General features: G+C 44.8%; 1 protein-coding gene across 1 annotated transcript in view; it reads left to right on the forward strand.

Annotated features, from left to right (window-relative positions):
- ANTXR1 (ANTXR cell adhesion molecule 1) overlaps positions 1 to 18,459 on the forward strand; it is a 217,767-nt gene that overhangs the window by 126,005 nt on the left and 73,303 nt on the right. Inside the window, exon 13 of the mRNA XM_084804206.1 lies at positions 17,059 to 17,154. Coding sequence (XP_084660332.1) covers positions 17,059 to 17,154 — 96 coding nt within the window. The remainder of the gene's footprint in view (positions 1 to 17,058; positions 17,155 to 18,459) is intronic.

Below are 18,459 nucleotides of genomic sequence, written 5' to 3' on the forward strand. Positions count from 1 at the left end.
AGCCAAAGGCAGCTGGCAGAATTCTTTAATCTTTTGCCCTTTGCTGAGGATTTTATTTATTTAGCTATAGAACAACTGTTTAAGCTTCCTTTTCCTCCAACCTGGAGACTCAAGTGAGTAATATAAAAAGAATATTCAAAATGCTATTAAAAAAATTCTACAACCCGCTGCAGAAGATTTTAAAAAATCTGCCCTATAAAGCAGAATCATTAGAGCAGCCTTCCCCAACCTGGTGCCCTCCAGGTGTGTTGGACTACAACTCCCAGCCAGAATAGCTGCTGGGGGATGCTGGGAAGGCTGCATTACATCCATTAGGCCCTAGCAGGGGTGTCATTATGAAAAGCCCACCTGGGCACATCCCCCAGATCTTTTTTGAGCTGTGCCCCAGATCTTTTGAGCTGTCCTAATTGCCATTTTTAACATTTTCCCATGATAAATGCATGAAACTTGGAGACCTGGTAGCCCCCATGGATCTGATTAAACCCGCCCGATTTCAGGCAGTTAGGTCCAGTGACTTTTGTGCTAGTCACAGGTAACATTTGCAATTTTCAAGAAAGTCACCAGGTCTCCACGTTTGTAATATGTAATAGCATTTTGAACGTGCATAGGATTCCAGCACAAGTTGCTTTTGCAGGGAGGTTTCCACCTTGATGATCTGCATGTTTACTCCAAAATAAGTCCTGAGCTGTGGGCATGGTACTGCAGGCTTAATACAGTGCCTGCCCACTTCTGAACTGACTACCCTTTCAGCTCAGTGCTATGCATGTTTTGTTATTTGTGGAGTGTGGGGTGGTGGTTTTGCATGAACTCTAGCTTCAGTGGTGAGGGAAAGGCACTTAGTATGTGCTCAGAGTTTCTCCATAACTTAGCCCTAGTTTTGAAAACAGACTCCTTGGCTGAATCCTGGTGAAGTCTTGGCACTAATGAAGTTATGGGGAGGAAGATACAATGAGAGCTTGTGCATAACAAGGAGGAGGTAGAGGAGAGTTGCACAAAACAAGACATCTGTTTTTATGAAGAGTTGCTGGAGGATGGTAGGGTGAGGAGGGGTGGTTGCATGGAGGGGAATAGAATTGGTAGGGGAGAATGTAAGTGCTCAGTGGTGAAAGAAAAGCATTCTGCTCAGAGGCACTCTCTATTTAAGAACATAAGAAGAGCCATGCTGCATCAGACCAAGGTCCATCTAGTCCAGCATTCTGTTCACACAGTGGCCAACCAGATGCCCACGGGAAACCGACAAGCAGGACATGAGTGCAATAGCACCTTCCCACCCATGTTCCCCTGCTGCTAACATTGATGAAATGTAAATAAATTCTAGTCATTCTAAATTTGCATGCATGTATATCCTTCAGAAACTGGACAGGTTTCTTGCCTGGGGGACACCTCTAATGACCTGTGCATTTTCATACAAACTTACCCAAAAACTATTGAGGAAGGTGGGAAGGGAAGGGAAAACAGGTGAAGCAGTTCATTTGGAAGGGAGTTCTCCCCAAATTGGAGAACTCCCGTTCCACGTGAACTGCTGCACCTATCCTTCTGAAACTTTGCTGTTTCTTATAAGATAGAACAACTAGTCTATATTATAACTATTTATAAGATAGAACAACTATAGAAGATAGGAACAACTCTAGGCTGTCTGTAATTTTCAGAACAATGGTCCATAAGGAACATAGAGAGATAAGTATGTCCTCTTTTGGAGACCTCAAAATGTCAAGGCCACCCTTGCACAAAAACCCTTGTGGCTAGCATTCTGAAATTTGTCAGGCATCGTCTCCTCTGATGGGGCAATGAATCCTGAAATTTGTATCCAGTTCTTCCAAGGAAAAACAATGTTACTGGCAGTTTCCTTTAAAAGAAAATCAAAATATGAACCCTGCATCTATTTTTTCTGACCTTGGGCAGGTGTAATCCCCTCCTAGGGGGCTACTGTGCCTGAAATTACCATCCAGTTCTGACCAAGAGAAAAAAGTTACCATTTTTTTCTAATTTCCCATGGTAGTCAATAGAAAGCATAAAGGCTCATTTTTCCGAACCTGGACTCAGGTTTGGTGCTGAGCTGAAGTGGACTGACTACAACTGGTCTGAGCAGAAGCAGGATGTTTTCCAAAATGCTGAATCGGGGTCTGAGTTGAAGGGGGAGAGTACACGTGTCAGTGCACACTTCGTATGTATGTATGTAATCTATGCACACACATAAGCACACCACATGCGCGCGCGTGTGCGCACACACACACACACATATTAGAGGTGCACTTAGACTCATATATATATATACAGTGTATGTGTGTGTGTCTGTCTGTCTATCTATCTATCTATCTATCTATCTATCTATCGAGACATTCGTGTTATGGGCCTGTGCCCCGGATCTTTTAAGAACCTAGCAATGCCCCTGCGTCCTAGGGTCTCATTACATCCAAGTGCATATTAGAGAAACAAGGACCTTTGCCTTCCCACTAAAAAAAACCCTGTCCAGCTTAGGCTGGGGGTGAATCACTCTTGCAAGGGATGCCATCGGTCTCTTGGGATGGGAACACATTGAGAAACTTGCAACAGTCTCTAAGCAGTCTGTTTCCTCAGCCACTTGTCCGCACTCACCAGGACAAGGTGAAGCAGCTTGGAGAAATCGGAGGTCATAGAATCATAGAATAGTAGGGTTGGAAGGGGCCTATAAGACCATGGAGTCCAACCTCCTGCTCAATGCAGGAATCCAAGTTGGAGCATCCCTGAGAGTTGGCTGTCCAGCCTCATCTTGAATGCCTCCAGTGTGGGAGAGCCCACTACCTCCCTAGGTAAGTGGTTCCATTGTCACATTGCTCTAACAGTCAGGAGGTTTTTCCTGATGTTCAGCCAGAATCTGGCTTCCTGTAACTTGAGCCCATTATTCCATGTCCTGCACTCTGGGATGATCAAGAAGAGATCCTGGCCTTCCTGTCTGTGACAACCTTTCAAGTATTTGAAGAGCGCTATCATATCTCCCCTCGGTCTTCTTTTCTCAAGGCTAAACATGTCCAGTTCTTTCAGTCTCTCCTCATAGGGCTTTGTTTCCAGTCCCCTGATCATCTTTGTTGCCCTCCTCTGAACCCTCTCCAGTTTGTCTGCATCCTTCTTAAAGTGCAGTGCCCAGAACTGGGCACAGTACTCCAGATGAGGCCAAACCAGTGCTGAGTAGAGGGGGACTAGTACTTCCTGGGATTTGGAAGCTACGCTTCTGTTAATGCAGCCCAAAATGGCATTTGCCTTTTTTTGCCGTCATATCACATTGTTGGCTCATATTCAGCTTGTGATCGACAAAAATTCCAAGATCCTTCTCGTTCGTAGTATTGTTGAGCCACATATCGCCCACCTTGTAACTGTGCATTTGGTTTCTTTTTCCTAGGTGCAGAACTTTGCATTTATCCCTATTAAATTTCATTCTGTTGTTTTCTGCCCAGCGCTCCAGCCTATCAAGATCACTTTGAATTCTATTTCTGCCTTCCAAAGTATTAGCTATCCTGCCCAATTTTGTGTCATCTGCAAATTTGATCAGCATTCCCTGCACCTTCTCCTCCAAGTCATTTATAAAAATGTTGAAGAGCACTTGGGCCAGGACTGAGCCCTGCGGTACCCCACTCGTTACCTCTCCCCAGTTTGAGAAGGTCCCATTTGAGTCCGATTCTGTAGCCAACTGTGGATCCACCGGATCGTTGTTTCATCTAGCTCACTTTGAGCTAGTTTGCTCATCAGGATATCATGGGGCACTTTGTTGAAAGCTTTGCTGAAGTTAGGGATGGTGGAGAATGCTGGATTCTAAGAATCTCCCCCCCCCCCCGGTGTCCGTGGCAGAACGAAAGACTCACCTCCGCCACCGGAGGGAATCCACATGGGGGTGGACCCTACCTGCTGCCAGCCGGCCACTGCCGCCTGTCCCCTCTGCTCCTGCCTGTCTTTGGACAAAAATGGCGTCCGGTGTAGCGGATGCCATTTGCGTCCCTGCCGTTTGCTGTGATAGGCTACATAAACCTTTACGGAGTGGAGCCAGCCAGGGAGGAATCCGGGGGGGGGGAACTGATCGCCTCCCCCCCGCGGACCCCCCAGATGGACTCAGAGGTGAGTTTTGTACACCCCTAGCTGAAGTCGAGGTATATGATATCCACAGCATTCCCACAGTCCACAAGGGAGGTGACCTGATCAAAAAATGAGATCAGATTAGTCTGGCAGGATTTGTTCTTGACAAATCCGTGTTGGCTTCGAGTAATCATTGCATTGTTTTCAAGGTGCTTACAGATGGATTGCTTTATAATCTGCTCCAGAATTTTCCCAGGGATTGATGTCAGACTGACTGGTCTGTAGCTCCCAGGTTCCTCCTTTTTACCCTTTTTGAAGATAGGGACAATATTAGCCCTCCTCCAGTCATCTGGCACTTCACCCATCCTCCATGATTGCTCAGAGATAATAGACAGTGGTTTTAAAAGCTCTTCTGCCAGTTCTTTTATTACTGTAGCGTGCAATTCATCTGGCCCTGGAGATTTGAACTCATTCAAAGTAATGAGGTGTTTCTTGACCATATGCCTATCGACCTCAACCTGCAATCCTGCCCCCTCAGTCTGTACTTCACCTTTGCCAGGGGGCTCATAGACACTCTTTCGGGAGAAGACTGAGCCAGAGTAGGAATTGAGTACTTCTGCCTTTTCCTTGCCATCTGTTATCATTTTGCCATCCTTATTTAATAGCTGAACCACCATTTCTTTCCTCTGCCTTTTACTATGCACGTAGCTGAAGAAAGCCTTTTTGTTGCTTTTAGCATCCCTCGCTAACCTCAGCTCGTTCTCAGCTTTAGCCTTCCTGACACCATCCCTGCAATTCTATGCTACCTGCCTTTGTAGCTTGGCCTTCCTTCCTTCCTATATGTGTCCTTTTTTGTTTTCAGTCATCTCTAAGCTTTTTGTGAAGCCACACTGGCTTCTTCTGTTGTCTTCCATCTTTTTTTCTTGTTGCAATTGTTTGTAATTGTGCCTTGAGAATTTCCTTTTTTAAAAACTCCCACCCATCTTGGACTCCATTTCTCATGAAAGTCGCTTGCCATGGGACCTTACTTATCATTGTGATGAGTTTATTAAAATCAGCTTTCCTAAAATCCGAGGTACAGGTTTGGCTACACTTGGCTTTTGCTTCCTTTAGAACCAAGAACTCAAGGATAATGTGGTCACTTTCCCCCAGAGTTTCTGTAACTGCTACTTTATCCACTAAGTCATCTCTGTTCGTTAGGATCAAGTCAAGGATAGCTGATCCTCTAGTTCCTTTCTAGTTCTAGCTCCACTTTCCATAGGAGGAAATTATCAGCAACACTAGTCAGGAATCTCTTGGAGGGGCCCTGTTTTGCAGAATTTGTCTCCCAACAAATATCGGGGAAATTGAAGTCCCCCGTTACTACTACATCATGCTTCCTTGAAACTTTGGCAGTTTGCTTTTCAAAAGTTTCATCCTGTTCTCTCTTTGATTGGGTGGCCGGTAGTAGACTCCAACCACCATGTTCCTTTTATTCTTTGCTCCATTTAGTTTAACCCAGATGCTCTCGATGGGGCTACCAAGCTCATCCTCCTGTATTTCTGTGCACAGATATCTATTTTTCACATACAGTGCAACCCCATCTCCCTTTCTGTTCCTCCTGTTCTTTTTGAACAAGTTATATCCTTCAATTGCTGTATTCCAGTCATGGGAGTCATCCTACCAAGTTTCAGTTATACCTATCAAGTCATAATTTCCCTCCTGTATTAAGAGTTCAAGTTGGTTCTCTTTGTTTCCCATACTTTGGTCATTAGTGTATAGACATCGAAGACCATGTGCTTTATAGTCTGGCTTTCTTCCTACATGTTTCTGAAGACTATTATTGGGCACTATTAGAGCTGTTCTCTCCGTTGTGGTGCATGAGCCTTCATCCATTGTTACCCCCAACTTTACATCTCCCTTCCCCGTAGGGTTCAGTTTAAAGCCCCCCTGATGAAGTTCTTCATGCTGTGGCCAAACACATTCTTCCCAGCATTGAGGTGCAACCCATACCTTGCCAACAGCCAATCTTCCAGGAAATATAGCCTGTGGACCCAGAATCCAAATCTCTCACACCGGCACCACCTTCGTGGCCAGTCATTCACCCGGAGTATTTTTCGTTCCCTTTCTATCCCTCTTCTAACTACTGGAAGGATGGATGAGAAAACTATCTGGGCCCCAAAGTTCTTGAGTTTCCTTCCCAAAGCTTCAAAGTCTGACGTGATCTCTTCATAGCTCTGCTTGGTGGTATCATTTGTTCCCACATGGATGAGAAGAAAGGGATACCTGTCAGTGGGCTTTATGAGTGTAGGCAACCCTTCAGTCACATCTCTAATCTGTCCTCCTGGGAGACAGCATACCTGGCGAGTCTGTGGGTCTTCGCGACATACTTGGGTTTCGATCCCACAAAGCAAGGAGTCTCCCACTACTACTACTCTTCTCTTGTTGTTGTAGGCCTTTGTTTCATTGCCTCTGCTTGATTGACTTTCAGCCTCTTGCTCGCTCTTATGTGGGTCCCCTGTAATTCCTCCTCTGTAGGCTCTCCTTCAGTCTCATCCTCTGTACCTGAAAACAGTTCCATAGTTCCAGTGCTTCCACTGGTGCAGAGTGGCTTCTAGTTCTTCTGCTCCTAACCCTTTTCCAAGGAATATCGTCTACTTCATTTTTCCTCACCTCAGCATTTTCCTCTTCTGCCTCAGCTTGCTGTTGCTCTTCTAGCTCCTGTACTTTGCTTTGCTGCTGTAGTTTCACCGTTCTGTCTAAGAACGCTTAGTCTTCTCTTATTCCCTTGAGAGTCAACACTCGCTGCCCCAGTCCTCTTACTTTTTCTTCCAACAGTGTGATCAACTTGCACTTGTTGCAGGTGTAGGCCATGTTGATCTTGGGCAAGAAAACAAACACGGCACACACCTTGCAGGTCACCACCACTGGAGAGTCTTTTCCTTCCATAGTTTCTATTCCCTTTATGTTTCTAGCTTTCTGAATTTACTGGAATAGCCTGTGCTTTGTCCCCTATTCATTGGAGGTTAACAAAGAGTCCCACTGGTATGGAAGTGTGTGTTACAAGAAAAATATATTTTTTAAAAAATGAGAAAAAAAGTGGTTCATAGAAATCTCTTGAATGGTTAATCCTGCCACATTCCAAGACAGCTGTCCAGAATGATAGTTCATGGTGAGGGCCTGAAACGTTTCTTGCTGTTCTTGGCCTAGTCAGTCCTACTACTTACTTCTCTGCTGATCAGGGTTGGCTGTGTGTGTGACACAGAGGTAGGCAGTCTGGTGCCTCCCAAATGGGTTGGACTGCAACTCCCATAATCTCTGACCATTGGCTATGCTGGCTGGGGCTTGTAGGAATTGTAGTCCAAATATCTGGAGAGTTCCAGGCTGCCTACCCTGGTATAGCATTCCCCAAACATGCAAAAACTCTTTGATTAAAGGCAAAAATGGCTCCCTTTGGAGATAATGCTAAACCAGCCTTCCCCAGCTGGGTGTCCCCCAGATGTGCTAAACCAAGCTGTAGCAGTACAAGAACAAGCCTAGCCTCCTCTGCGTTTGTGTGCTCCTCCCACCCTTGTGAGGAGGAGATGGGAAGCTTCTGTTTAAGATAAACCATAATTTCTCTAGGTTTAGATAACATGGCAAGGTGTGGTTAATCAAAAAAGCGGAAGCTTCCAAACCCCTCCTTGCAGCTGCACCAGAAAAGGGGAGGCTTGGCTTGTTCTCCAACCGGCCTAAAGGGACAAAAGAAATGTGGGTATACAGTATAGAAGTGATGCTTAAAATGTCCTTCAAAAGCATTGTTGGTCACCAGCCCTAAGGTACATTCTCGCATCCCTATGGGTATAGCACTTCAGTTGTATGTTTAATTTAACCATCTCCCACTGGCCGTGAAAAATATGGGACCTTTGCTTCGCTATGCTTCTCTGTGTGCATGGATGCAACCAAGTCTAATACTGCCATTGTTTGCTTAATGATGTCCACAGCTGTTATGGTTGGTGATGGAAACTGTGACTCCTGGTACGAGGGAGAATTTAAAAGCATACTTTCACCAAGAGCATGAAGGCAAGCAGCTGTGTTTATCCCTGTTTTGGCAACGCCTGGAGCAAAACCTGACAAAATTTCACCCAGTGGGCACCACCCCTTTAATTTATGGGGGGGGGGTTGTCAGTATGAGCTAGGTGGGCAGGAGCCTACATGCTCGCTGAAGTCATGTATGGGATATTTAACCAGGCATGTTTTGTGCTTGCCTAGCTGCAATTGTTCCATGATGCTGTACCTGGCTTCCAGCATCTTAGTCCAATACTTCCATCAGTTTCCATCCTGAGACTTCATTTATTTAAAAAAGGCAGGTTTCTTATTCCCATGTTTAAAAGGCCGAAGGGAGTTCACACCTGTCATATTGTGCCTGGGGAGCTGCAGTCCAGAGGTAACAATGGAGGAAGGTACACACACACTTCAGACTCCAAAGCAGGGATTGTGGGAGTGGAGTTGGCTGGAATCTCAGGATTAGAGATGGAGAATTTATCTTAAGGCATGGGTGCACCCGCAGCCCAATTTCAAAAGCCCTCTGCCTGCAATCAGTTCAAGCCTCTGGCAAGGGTGATCTCTGGCAGCCCACTGCATGGGAAGGAAGAGGGAGGGAGAGAAAGCGGGGGGTGGGTTCAGAAAGAGAGAGAAAAGATGTGACCCATCCAGTTTTGGTTATGGTCCTGCCCACCACCAACATCTGGACCCCCAACATAATATTTGAGGGAATGTGGCCCTCAACAGAAAGAAGGTTGTCCACTTCATCATAAGTGTCACGTGGCCCTTTGTTGTCCACTGTAGGTTGGCCCATTTTCACTTAAGCCAAAAGTCCATTTGGTTCTGGAAACTCAGGAGGCACATCTAGCCCAATAGAAAGTCTTGAAGCAGTCTTGTTCTCTGTTGTCTCATACTCTCATGCATTTGGAGTCTTCAAATCAAGGTAAGAGGTGAACCGAGAATGGATGCAAAAACTTCCCCTGCAGTTCACCAGCATATCAGACTTCAGTATCCTAATTACAGTTTTCCATTCCACACAGACTGCTCTGTGTCATTTCCCATAAACTGCTGCCTGCTACTGAGTAGCACAAACCAGGTAGATAAGGCACTTCAAAAAATATTTCCCAGCTCAGGCACGGCAGGTATTTTATGAGATTCCCCTCTGTCGAGTTTGGCTGCTGTTCTAGAAACCAGAAAACAGTGAATGATCAAAGCAAGCTGGAGTCTAAAACCAGCAGGGAGTCTGGGAGTTTTAATTTCCTTTTTATGAGACCAGATTGTTTCAGTTATATTTATTATTTTTTAAAACCCTGTACATATATGATAAAAATGATAGACGGCAGCTTCCACACCACAGAGAAAATTTGCCCTAGGGAAGCCATGCAGGATGGCTTTTCCATAGGCTTCAGAATAAGAAACCCTCAAATGAAAATACATTTATTGAGACTTCTTTTCCATCTTATCTCTCCTGCCCCATAAATCTTGCTCCAAGTTTTGTTTTGGGCGGAATTTGGAGGCAATCTTAACAGATGTAAGCATCACAGCCAGCTGTGTCTCTTTAAAACAACCTCCCCCAACCTGGCGTCCTCCAGATGTATTGGACTGCAACTCCCATACTTCCCAGCCAGTATGGCCTATGGCTACGTTGGTTGGAAATTACGGGAGCTGCAGTCCAAAACAAATAGAGGGCACCAGGTTGGGGAAGGCTGACTTAGTATATATGTCATGGGTAAACTTGTGGGACAGTATTTTGAGCTTTCGATGATTATAGATCATTCCTAATTCCAAAATCTATATTGGGTCAGTACTTTTATTAGCCAACCAACTGCCACAAAATAATGTGCAAACTTTGGAGTTCTTCAGCACTCTTCATCAGGCTAGACAGTAAACAAAGCAAAGCAGGGAGAGGAGGAAAAAACCTGGCTGATGTCGAAGCCATGGGGCCTGCCTTAAGTGACAGTCGTAAGGTGGAATGTGGCAGGAAGCAGCAGGCAGTCTGCTAAGTGCTCTGCAAGTTGCAGGTTGGCCCTAGTACTTTTGAGATGAAGAATAAAGAAGCAAGAGTTTATCCTGCATTGCTGAAATGATAAAATCCAGCTGATTTCTAATGTATCTGTAACCAAAGCATGAACACTCAGCTGACTTTTAAACTGACGGAAGGCTGAAGGGTTGCAGAGTAAATAAATATGCCTCAGCAATGGACAGCTGTTAGGGGTGGGGGCACATTGGGCAGGAATCCTTGGTAGGAGATGTCACAAGCATACCCCTACTTTTGTCTGTGAAATGTTGGAGGAGATGCAGTCCTTGGGTCCATTATGAAAACCCTCTAACCTGACAGCATTCTTGGTTCTGTCCCAGTTTCCAGTTGCGGCAGAACTCCACCTCCTCTCTTCCTGCATGTATGATTCTGCTGTATATTTTTGGTGTGTGTATTTTACTGTAAACTACATTCTTTTGAGTAACAAAATGCAGGCAACAGTTCTTGGACCTTTGACTGTTTTTATAGGCATTGAGCTACTAGAAAGTGCCTCCAATGTGTATCCTATAAGATTTCCCATTAAGAAAGCTAATTTATGTTCTCTGGTGTCTGCCAATTGTTGTCATTGTTTCTCCAGCTGGCAATGATGCTATAAGCAAAACTGCTGGCCTTTGTAGATTCTCTGGCAAAGAGAACCAAATTTCAGGTCATGCTCGATTTGCAGTTTCTACAAATTTATCCTTTTTCAAAATTCATTTTTAAGCCTGGACATGAGTTCTTTTCATATGAAACATGCAGCAGGTTAAAATGATCTTTAAACAAAAAATATAAGGCCTTTGTGGAAGTTCAGGAGGAAAGACAAAACTGTTGTAGCATAGTTTGGGCACTGAAAGGCAAACTCTGTATGTGTCTAGAGTCTAGCCTACTGTTTGTACTGCTTCAGCAAACGTGCACGTGAGGGATAACTTACAGGCCTATCTGACATGCTGTTGTGCTCATGGGAACGTGTGTGGGCACTCCGCTGGCGAGAGGAGCCAGTTGACTGGTCATGCACCAGCATAGGCAACGAGGGGGATGCAGTGGTGCCCTTTGGGGTTGTTGGGAGGAAGGAGGCTTTAGCCTCGCCCTCCCTCAGTGACCCCAAAGCAGCCTCCTCCCACCCCAGCAACCGTGCACAGGGTTACTAGGATGGGGGAATAAACCTCTCCTTCCCACGGGTGTCTCTCTGTGGGTGTGCAGTCACAACCACGTATAGCTACTGGGCTCCCCGCCGAGCCTGGTGCTTAGGCTGAAAAGGCCGTCCCCCGTCAGTTCCAAGGAAGCTCTGAATAAGGCTCCTATCCCTCTCGGAGGGCTGTTGGGGGAGGGGGTGCTGCACATGCACACACCCAGCCCTCCAGCGTTTCCCCCAATTAATTCTACAAGTTAATTAGTGTTATTGATTTCATTTCTAATGTCCATTGCTTTCTCTTTCCCTCAGGCCTCTTCACTGGTTATCATTCCTTCTAGATATGTACTTTTATACTCATATCCCTCCACCTCTACCAGTTTCCCTATTAATTCCACAAGTTAGGGCACAATCCTATGCATGTTTAGACAGAAAAAAGTCCTACAGCTTGCAGCATTCCCCAGCCAGCTGGCTGGGGAATGTTGGGAGTAGTAGGGATTCTTAATGTCTAAACATGCATGGGATTGTGCCTTTAATTAATATTTCCCTTTCCCTCAGATCCCACTGCCCCTCCACTCTACCACAGTGAATTCTGGGCTTACTTTTAGGGCTTCTTCACATGGAATTTTTATCCTGCGATTGAGATTGCCGGAAGCTTGCGGGTCCTTTAGATGATGTCGTGAACCTCCAAGGTGTCTCCTGCACTAAATGACCTTTATTCCATTTTTTAAAAGATCAGAGATAATGAGCTATCAAATTACAGCCCTTGAGTTCTGCATGAGTTCCCTCCATGGAAAAGGAAAAGCCGCAATAAGAGGAACGAGATCAATGAAACATATGGAAGACTCAAATAAGGGGGGAAAGGGAGGGAAGGAAGTGCGTCTCAAGGGAGTCTGTTGTGATCCTGCATTTAAAACGGAAGCAGGAAGCCCCATTTTAGATGCAGGATTTTAGGCTGGTGTAGATATGCTCTTAAACAGTGTGCTATTCAGCCACTACCAGAGCAGCACTAAGAGGACAAAATAAGGATACCCTTGCATGTATTGTCCTTAACAATCAGTGTTACATGTTTGACAAGCAGTGCAATGCATGGATAAAGCCGCCCTTCAGACTAGGCAAGAAAATCAAATAAACTCCAGTTTCCAATCCAATATATTGATTAAAGAACTAAGCACAGAGGGGTGGAGAAATCATCCTTTGCATTTAAAATAAAATGAAACATCAAACTAGCTCACTAAACCTTAGTTCTCAGGATCCTAAGAGTAGCTCACCAAAGCAGCTTATGGGTGGGGAAGGGATAAGCCCCACCAGGGCTGTGATCCTGGCTTGGTCTTGTCTTCAGTCTTTGCCACCCAGTCAGACACAAGGGACGGTTCCTTCACAGACACAGGTGTTCCTCTGGGGGACTTTGCAGCTCCTGGGGAGGGAAATTCAAACTGACCAATCAGTGGCCTGGGAGGATCTGCTAGGTGGTTTCTTCAGTACCTCTTCAACATAAGCTGAGGTGTGAGGGAGGTGGGAAGGTGAAGTGGGAGAGTCAGCTTAGACCGTGTAGAGATGTCAATTTCCCCTGGTCATGTTCTTTCTTCAGGGGCCTTTCCAAAAAGTGGGGAGGGAGAAGTTTGGGTTCATTACTTATCCTCTCCTTTCAAAAAACCATTGAGGGAGTGCATGTTTTTCAGAACCGCATGACCTAATTGATTTACAGGGGAGCTGAAGGTGGGGACAAACTGAAACACAGTATTATAGACACAATACCCATTTAAGGCACAATCCTATGCAAGTTTAGAAAGAAAAAGGCCTACAGTTCCCAGCATTTTCCAGTGCTGGCTGGTTAATGCTGCAAGTTGTAGGACTTTTTTTTCTGTCTAGACATGCATAGGATTGTGCCTTTAGGTTCCTAAACTTTCTGCCTTATATTCACCAGCGCACTTCCAATTTGAAGTTCAAAGTACACAACATCTCAAGTCACATAAAAAATGGAGTAAGAAACCTACTTAAAGTTAAAGCAAACTTTCAAATTACAAGAGCTAAAGGCTTTAATTAGAAAATGCTCCCTGATTAATCCATGGAGATTAATTTTAATTGATAGATATGAAAGTAAATAAGGGTATACTATTTTTTTCCATTTTGAAGTGTTGTTCTTGGTTTTTGTGGAATGAAAATAAGAAGAGTGATAGCTTTTGATATCTTGAAAAAATCCCATGCATGTTGGGGTTTTAGTAATATCCAAATATACTTTGTCTTTCAAAAACAATGTAACATTTGTATCCTACCTTCATTCCATCATGGAGCTCATGAGGGTTCCTAGGCAGTTTGTTTTGTTGTTTTGGGTTTTTTTGACTTAATGTTTGGTTAGTCTACTAAGTAGTGAAATGACAGATGATTGATTAATATCCTTTAGAGAGGTAGGAACCCATCATCTAAACTCATACAGGTATACATTCATTTAAAAGAGAAGCAAACGGTCAAGATGCATTATCTGTCATGTTCTTGCAGGTAATAGTTCAGAAAGTTGAGAATGTTCATGAGCCTAGTCCTGTTAACCTGTATTCAGGTGAAACTGCTTTTGTTAGCAAGCTTTCCCTGAGTAGGGACTTCAAGGATTGGAGTAATCCCAAATTCTTTGGGCTGCATGAGCAGTGCAGAGTTACTTTAAAACATCTGGCAACTTGGGATGCCTTGAAACATAAGCAGATGTGGTACAGTATCACAGTGGGGTTGTTTCTGAAAATTCCAAAAGTTTGTCTAAAAATAACAGTTCTTTAAAAAAAAAAAGTCATTAGAAAAAAAGCGCCTTACTTTTTAAAATAGCAGTAAGTCCTTAGACATTTATTAATGAGCAATATAATTTCAAAGCTAGAGTTAAGGTTTCTTACTGCTGTTTGCTGTATTTGAGCACAGTCTGCATTTAATTGGGAACCATTGTGGAGTCTCTGGCTCCTTTCCTGGGTTACATTCCGTGTTTGCAAATCAAGAGCTGCACAGGCTCTTCATCTCGTCGGATTCTCGCTACAGAGAATTTTGCAAAGAATTGGGCAGGAGATGTGTTACTACCCTTCTTCATCTGGAGTCTCTCTGTTCGGTTCTGGGCACAAGGGTTCTAGGGGAATGTTGACAAGTTGGAAACAATTTAGAGGAGACCTACAAGGATGATAAATAGTCTAGAAGAAAAGGCTTAAGGAACTGCATAAGTTTATCCTAGAGTAAAGAAGATTAAGCAAGGAGGGAGGGAGATCTTGGCAGTTTTAAAGCATTTGTTTTCCAGATAAGTTGAGGAAAGGGCAAGAAGAAGTTATGTGTTTAAGGCTGCAATCCTATATATACTTAGCTGGAGTCTTATTCATTCAGACTTACTTCTGAGTAGATGTGAATAAGATTGTGCCATCAGTCACAGAAGGGTAGATTTTTAGTTTAAATATTCTGAAGGGATCGAACTAGATAACCTAGAAAGACTCCCGTTTTATCATTTTATTAAGCTGTGACTGAACACATTCTGCTTTGGAGAGTCAGGAGCTTCACAGGCAAAGACTCTTTATCCTCTCTGATTCTCAGTACAGAGAATCTTGCAAAGAAGTAGACAGATTCCACAGACTGACTTGCATTCCTGCATTGAGCAGGGGGTTGGACTCGATGGCCTTGTAGGCCCCTTCCAACCCTACTATTCTATGATTCTATGATTCTAGATATGTTTAGCACATCTGCATTATTGGGCAGGAGCCATAGGCCAGACTGGAATACATGCTTTTCATACAGAATTTCCCAGGTTCATATGGACATAGGCAGCTGCTTTATACTGAGCCAGACCACAGGTTCATCTTGCTTAGTATTGTCTATGCCGCCTGGCAGCAGCCGCCCAGCATTTCTGACAGGGGTCTTTCCCAGCTCTACCTGGAGATGCTGGGGATTGCACCTGGGACATTCTGCACGCAAAACATGTGCTCCATCATTCCTTAGGAAGAAGAGCAGGGTCTAAACCTCAGGTTTCTTCAGATTGCTTTAAATACAATGTATGACTGCATTCTCAGTGGTAGAGCACAATGATTTGCATGCAGAAGGTCCCAATTTTCATTTCCAGCATCAGATTAAAAGGGTCTCAGGCAACAGGGCTGGGAAGCCCCCTGCTTGAGACCACGGAGAGCTGCTGGACTAGATGGACCAATGATCTGACTAAGAGCTTTGTATTCCCAGCTTCCACAGTGGGCTGGAAAATTCTTCAAAAACCGGGTTTGTTTAGCTCAGGGCCAGTGGTAGAGTACCTGCTTTGAATGCAGAAAGTTGCAGCTTCAGTCCCAGCATTTCTAGGTAAGACTGGGAAAGGCCCCTGCCTGAAAACCTGGAGAGCGGCTGCCAGTCAGTGTAGACGATACTGAACTAGATGGACCACTGATCTCACTTGTCGTTAGAAGGCAGCTTCCAATATTCCACGAACTCTGGTTTGTATGTAAAGACAAGGCAGGATTTGTGGAAAGTGAAACTGAATGCCTCAGAGTTTGTTCTCCCAACAGTAAGGGAGGAGGAGAGGGGAGGGGGCACACAAGCCCATTCTAATGCATGCATGTAGTGCCCACGCATGCATGTAGTGTCATGTGAGAGCCAGCCCTTTCAATTGCCAGTTCTCACATGCCGAGCAATCAGCTTACATGCATGTGCGAACCTGAACTGAAACCCCCTTCCTTCACACACACCCCTCTGCCATGGATCTGCAAAGGTCTTGAGTGCTATCTTATGTCAGAAGTAGCGTACATATATGGTCATTCTAGGTTCTCCCCCCTTGTTTTGTTATTTTAACTGTCTGGCTCTATAAACCCAAAGTCTCTTAGCTGAACTCAAGCCAAACCTAATTTTGCTTGCTAGCTGATCCCAAAAGCCTGATGACACCAGTGAGGAATGGCTCAGAACTATTAGCTGGTTTCTGGAAATGAATAGTCTATACTTGAGATTAAAATTGGAAGCGATGTGAACTAATTCATTTTAAGATCATTTTACGGATGGGAAAATGGTTAGGGATGGGCCTCTAGGAAGAGACGAATGACGGCCTCTGAGAAAGAGACAGTGGCTGCATTCAGCTGATCCTCCAAAGCATGGACTGGACGCTTGGGAAGCAGCCCTGCGCTTCTGCGCTTCCTCTTCGCTCCAGATGTGCAGCTTAATGACATGCATCCCAGTTGTATGAGAGTACAGTTTGCCACTGAAAGCCAGGATCGCAAACCAGGCTTTGATCCTGGTTTGCAATCCTGGTTTGATCAAACCTTGCTTTTCTGCTTGATCAAACCAGGAAGCAATTCACTAAGCCATGAGTGTGAAGGTAGAAGGGGGTGCACAAACACAGAGTTCGTCGTGATGATTTGGAGCATCGTCTGAAGGCAGCCAGTGTTTAACGAAGGAAGTGTCGAAACCAGTACTTTAAAATAAGGTTTCGTTTGTGGTGGCTCAGCCCCAGCTTTGTCTGGCCCAGTGTTTCACATTTCACATTCTTGTTATGCTTGTCCTAAATCAGTGCTGTATGACCCATGGCTTCTTGGGATTCACCATTTCTCTCCAGACTTTTAAAGCAGGAGCTTCCATGGGGATGGAGACAGGGATTTGAACTTGCAGTCACCTTTTTTAATTAGTATTAGTATTATTAGTATTTTATCCCACCCTTCAAAGAGCCCAAGGTGGCATATGTGATTTCATCTCCATCTTTACTCTTTCAACAACCCTATGAAGTACATTACGCTGAGAGAAAGAGAGAGAGAGAGAGAGAGAGAGAGGACCAAGTAAGCTTTGTGGTTGAGCAGGGATTTGGGACTCCCCAGCCCTAGTCCAGTACTCTTAACAACTGTGCCACATTACCAACTGCTGTTACGTTTTCCCTTTACAGTCTGATGGGACAATTCTGGCGATTGCTCTGCTGATCCTTTTCCTTCTGCTGGCACTGGCTCTCCTGTGGTGGTTCTGGCCGCTCTGCTGCACTGTGGTAAGCCTCTCCCACACCCACCAGAACAACTTCTCACTTCAGCAGTTCTTTTGCTGTCACTACTCTGTCAAAAGGCCAATGCCTTAAGTGGCAAGAAAATCACTCATGCCAGAAACCCACATCAAACCTGGTATGTTCCCTAAGCTGGAGCACGAGGGGAACCAGGGCTTAGTCCCAGAAACTGTTCCAATACTACTATTGGCCTGGGCTTATGCCGAGACCCAGTTGTCACAAAGGGCAGGTGAGGTGATCAACCTGTACCTTGTCCATCTTCAGGCAGGCCCTCACAGCGGAGTACTTCCCATACAAAAATAAAATACATTCCCTCAACATTGAAAGCTTGCATGTTGGGCAGAAGGCTGAACTAGAACCCTCTTGCCCATCTTTCCAGGGCCCTAGCAACGACCTGTAAAATTTTTGGTTTGCAACTTTTAGGCTGGAAATAAACAATTGTTTTCCCAGAGACTTGGAGGTCATTTGAAAGAGTGTTCACCATTCATGGTGGGAAAACAAATCTGGCAGTTTTTTGCATTGCTTCTAAAACTTGTAACATCTGTTGGACTAGAAGCAAGAGTGGAATGAAAAAAAAGTGTGAGAATGCTCTGGGAAGAAGTGATGCCTCCTCAAATGACTTCCAGCTTCTTAAAAACCTGTTATCTGTCTCCAGCCTGACATGCTTGTAGAGCAGGGGTGGGGAATCTGTGGCACTCCAAATGTTGCTGGACTGCAACTTCCATCATCCTTCACCATTTAAGCTAGTTTCTAGCCCACATGGGCACAAAGTAAGGTTTGAAAGTGCTGGGGGCGGGCACGGTGAGGAGCTCAGACTCCTGGGTCCGAGGTCGGAGAGCTGTCTCTGTCCTCAGACCCAGGAATCCAAAATATCCAGTGGCCCCCCAGATTCTGTCAATGGGCCATAGGATTGGTCCCTTAATCACAATGTAACATACACTCAATGTAATATGTTAGCTAAATGTCACTATCAGACATCTGATAGAGACATCTGCCTCTCTCAATGACTTCTCTGCTCTGATGTTGCAATGGCTTTCTCTAGATCTACCTGTCAGTTGCTGTGACATCACAGCCTCAGTTTCAGGTGATTTCACCACCAGCCATTTAATTCTTGGGTCTTACATATAGTTGTCTAAAGGCAACGGAGAACCCTTTGATTCTCAATCCTGAGGTCTGTTTCCTCAGATGAGAGTGCTCACCTGTAGTTAGTTAGGTCATCTGTATGGACTCCCTATTGTACAGCCGAGCAGTGAGGATAATTTTAACACTCCTCTGCACCACACCACAAATGTC

Source organism: Heloderma suspectum, chromosome 6 (assembly GCF_057233095.1).
Source record: "Heloderma suspectum isolate Gila_16-S chromosome 6, 16-S_ref, whole genome shotgun sequence".
Lineage (NCBI taxonomy): Eukaryota > Metazoa > Chordata > Lepidosauria > Squamata > Helodermatidae > Heloderma > Heloderma suspectum.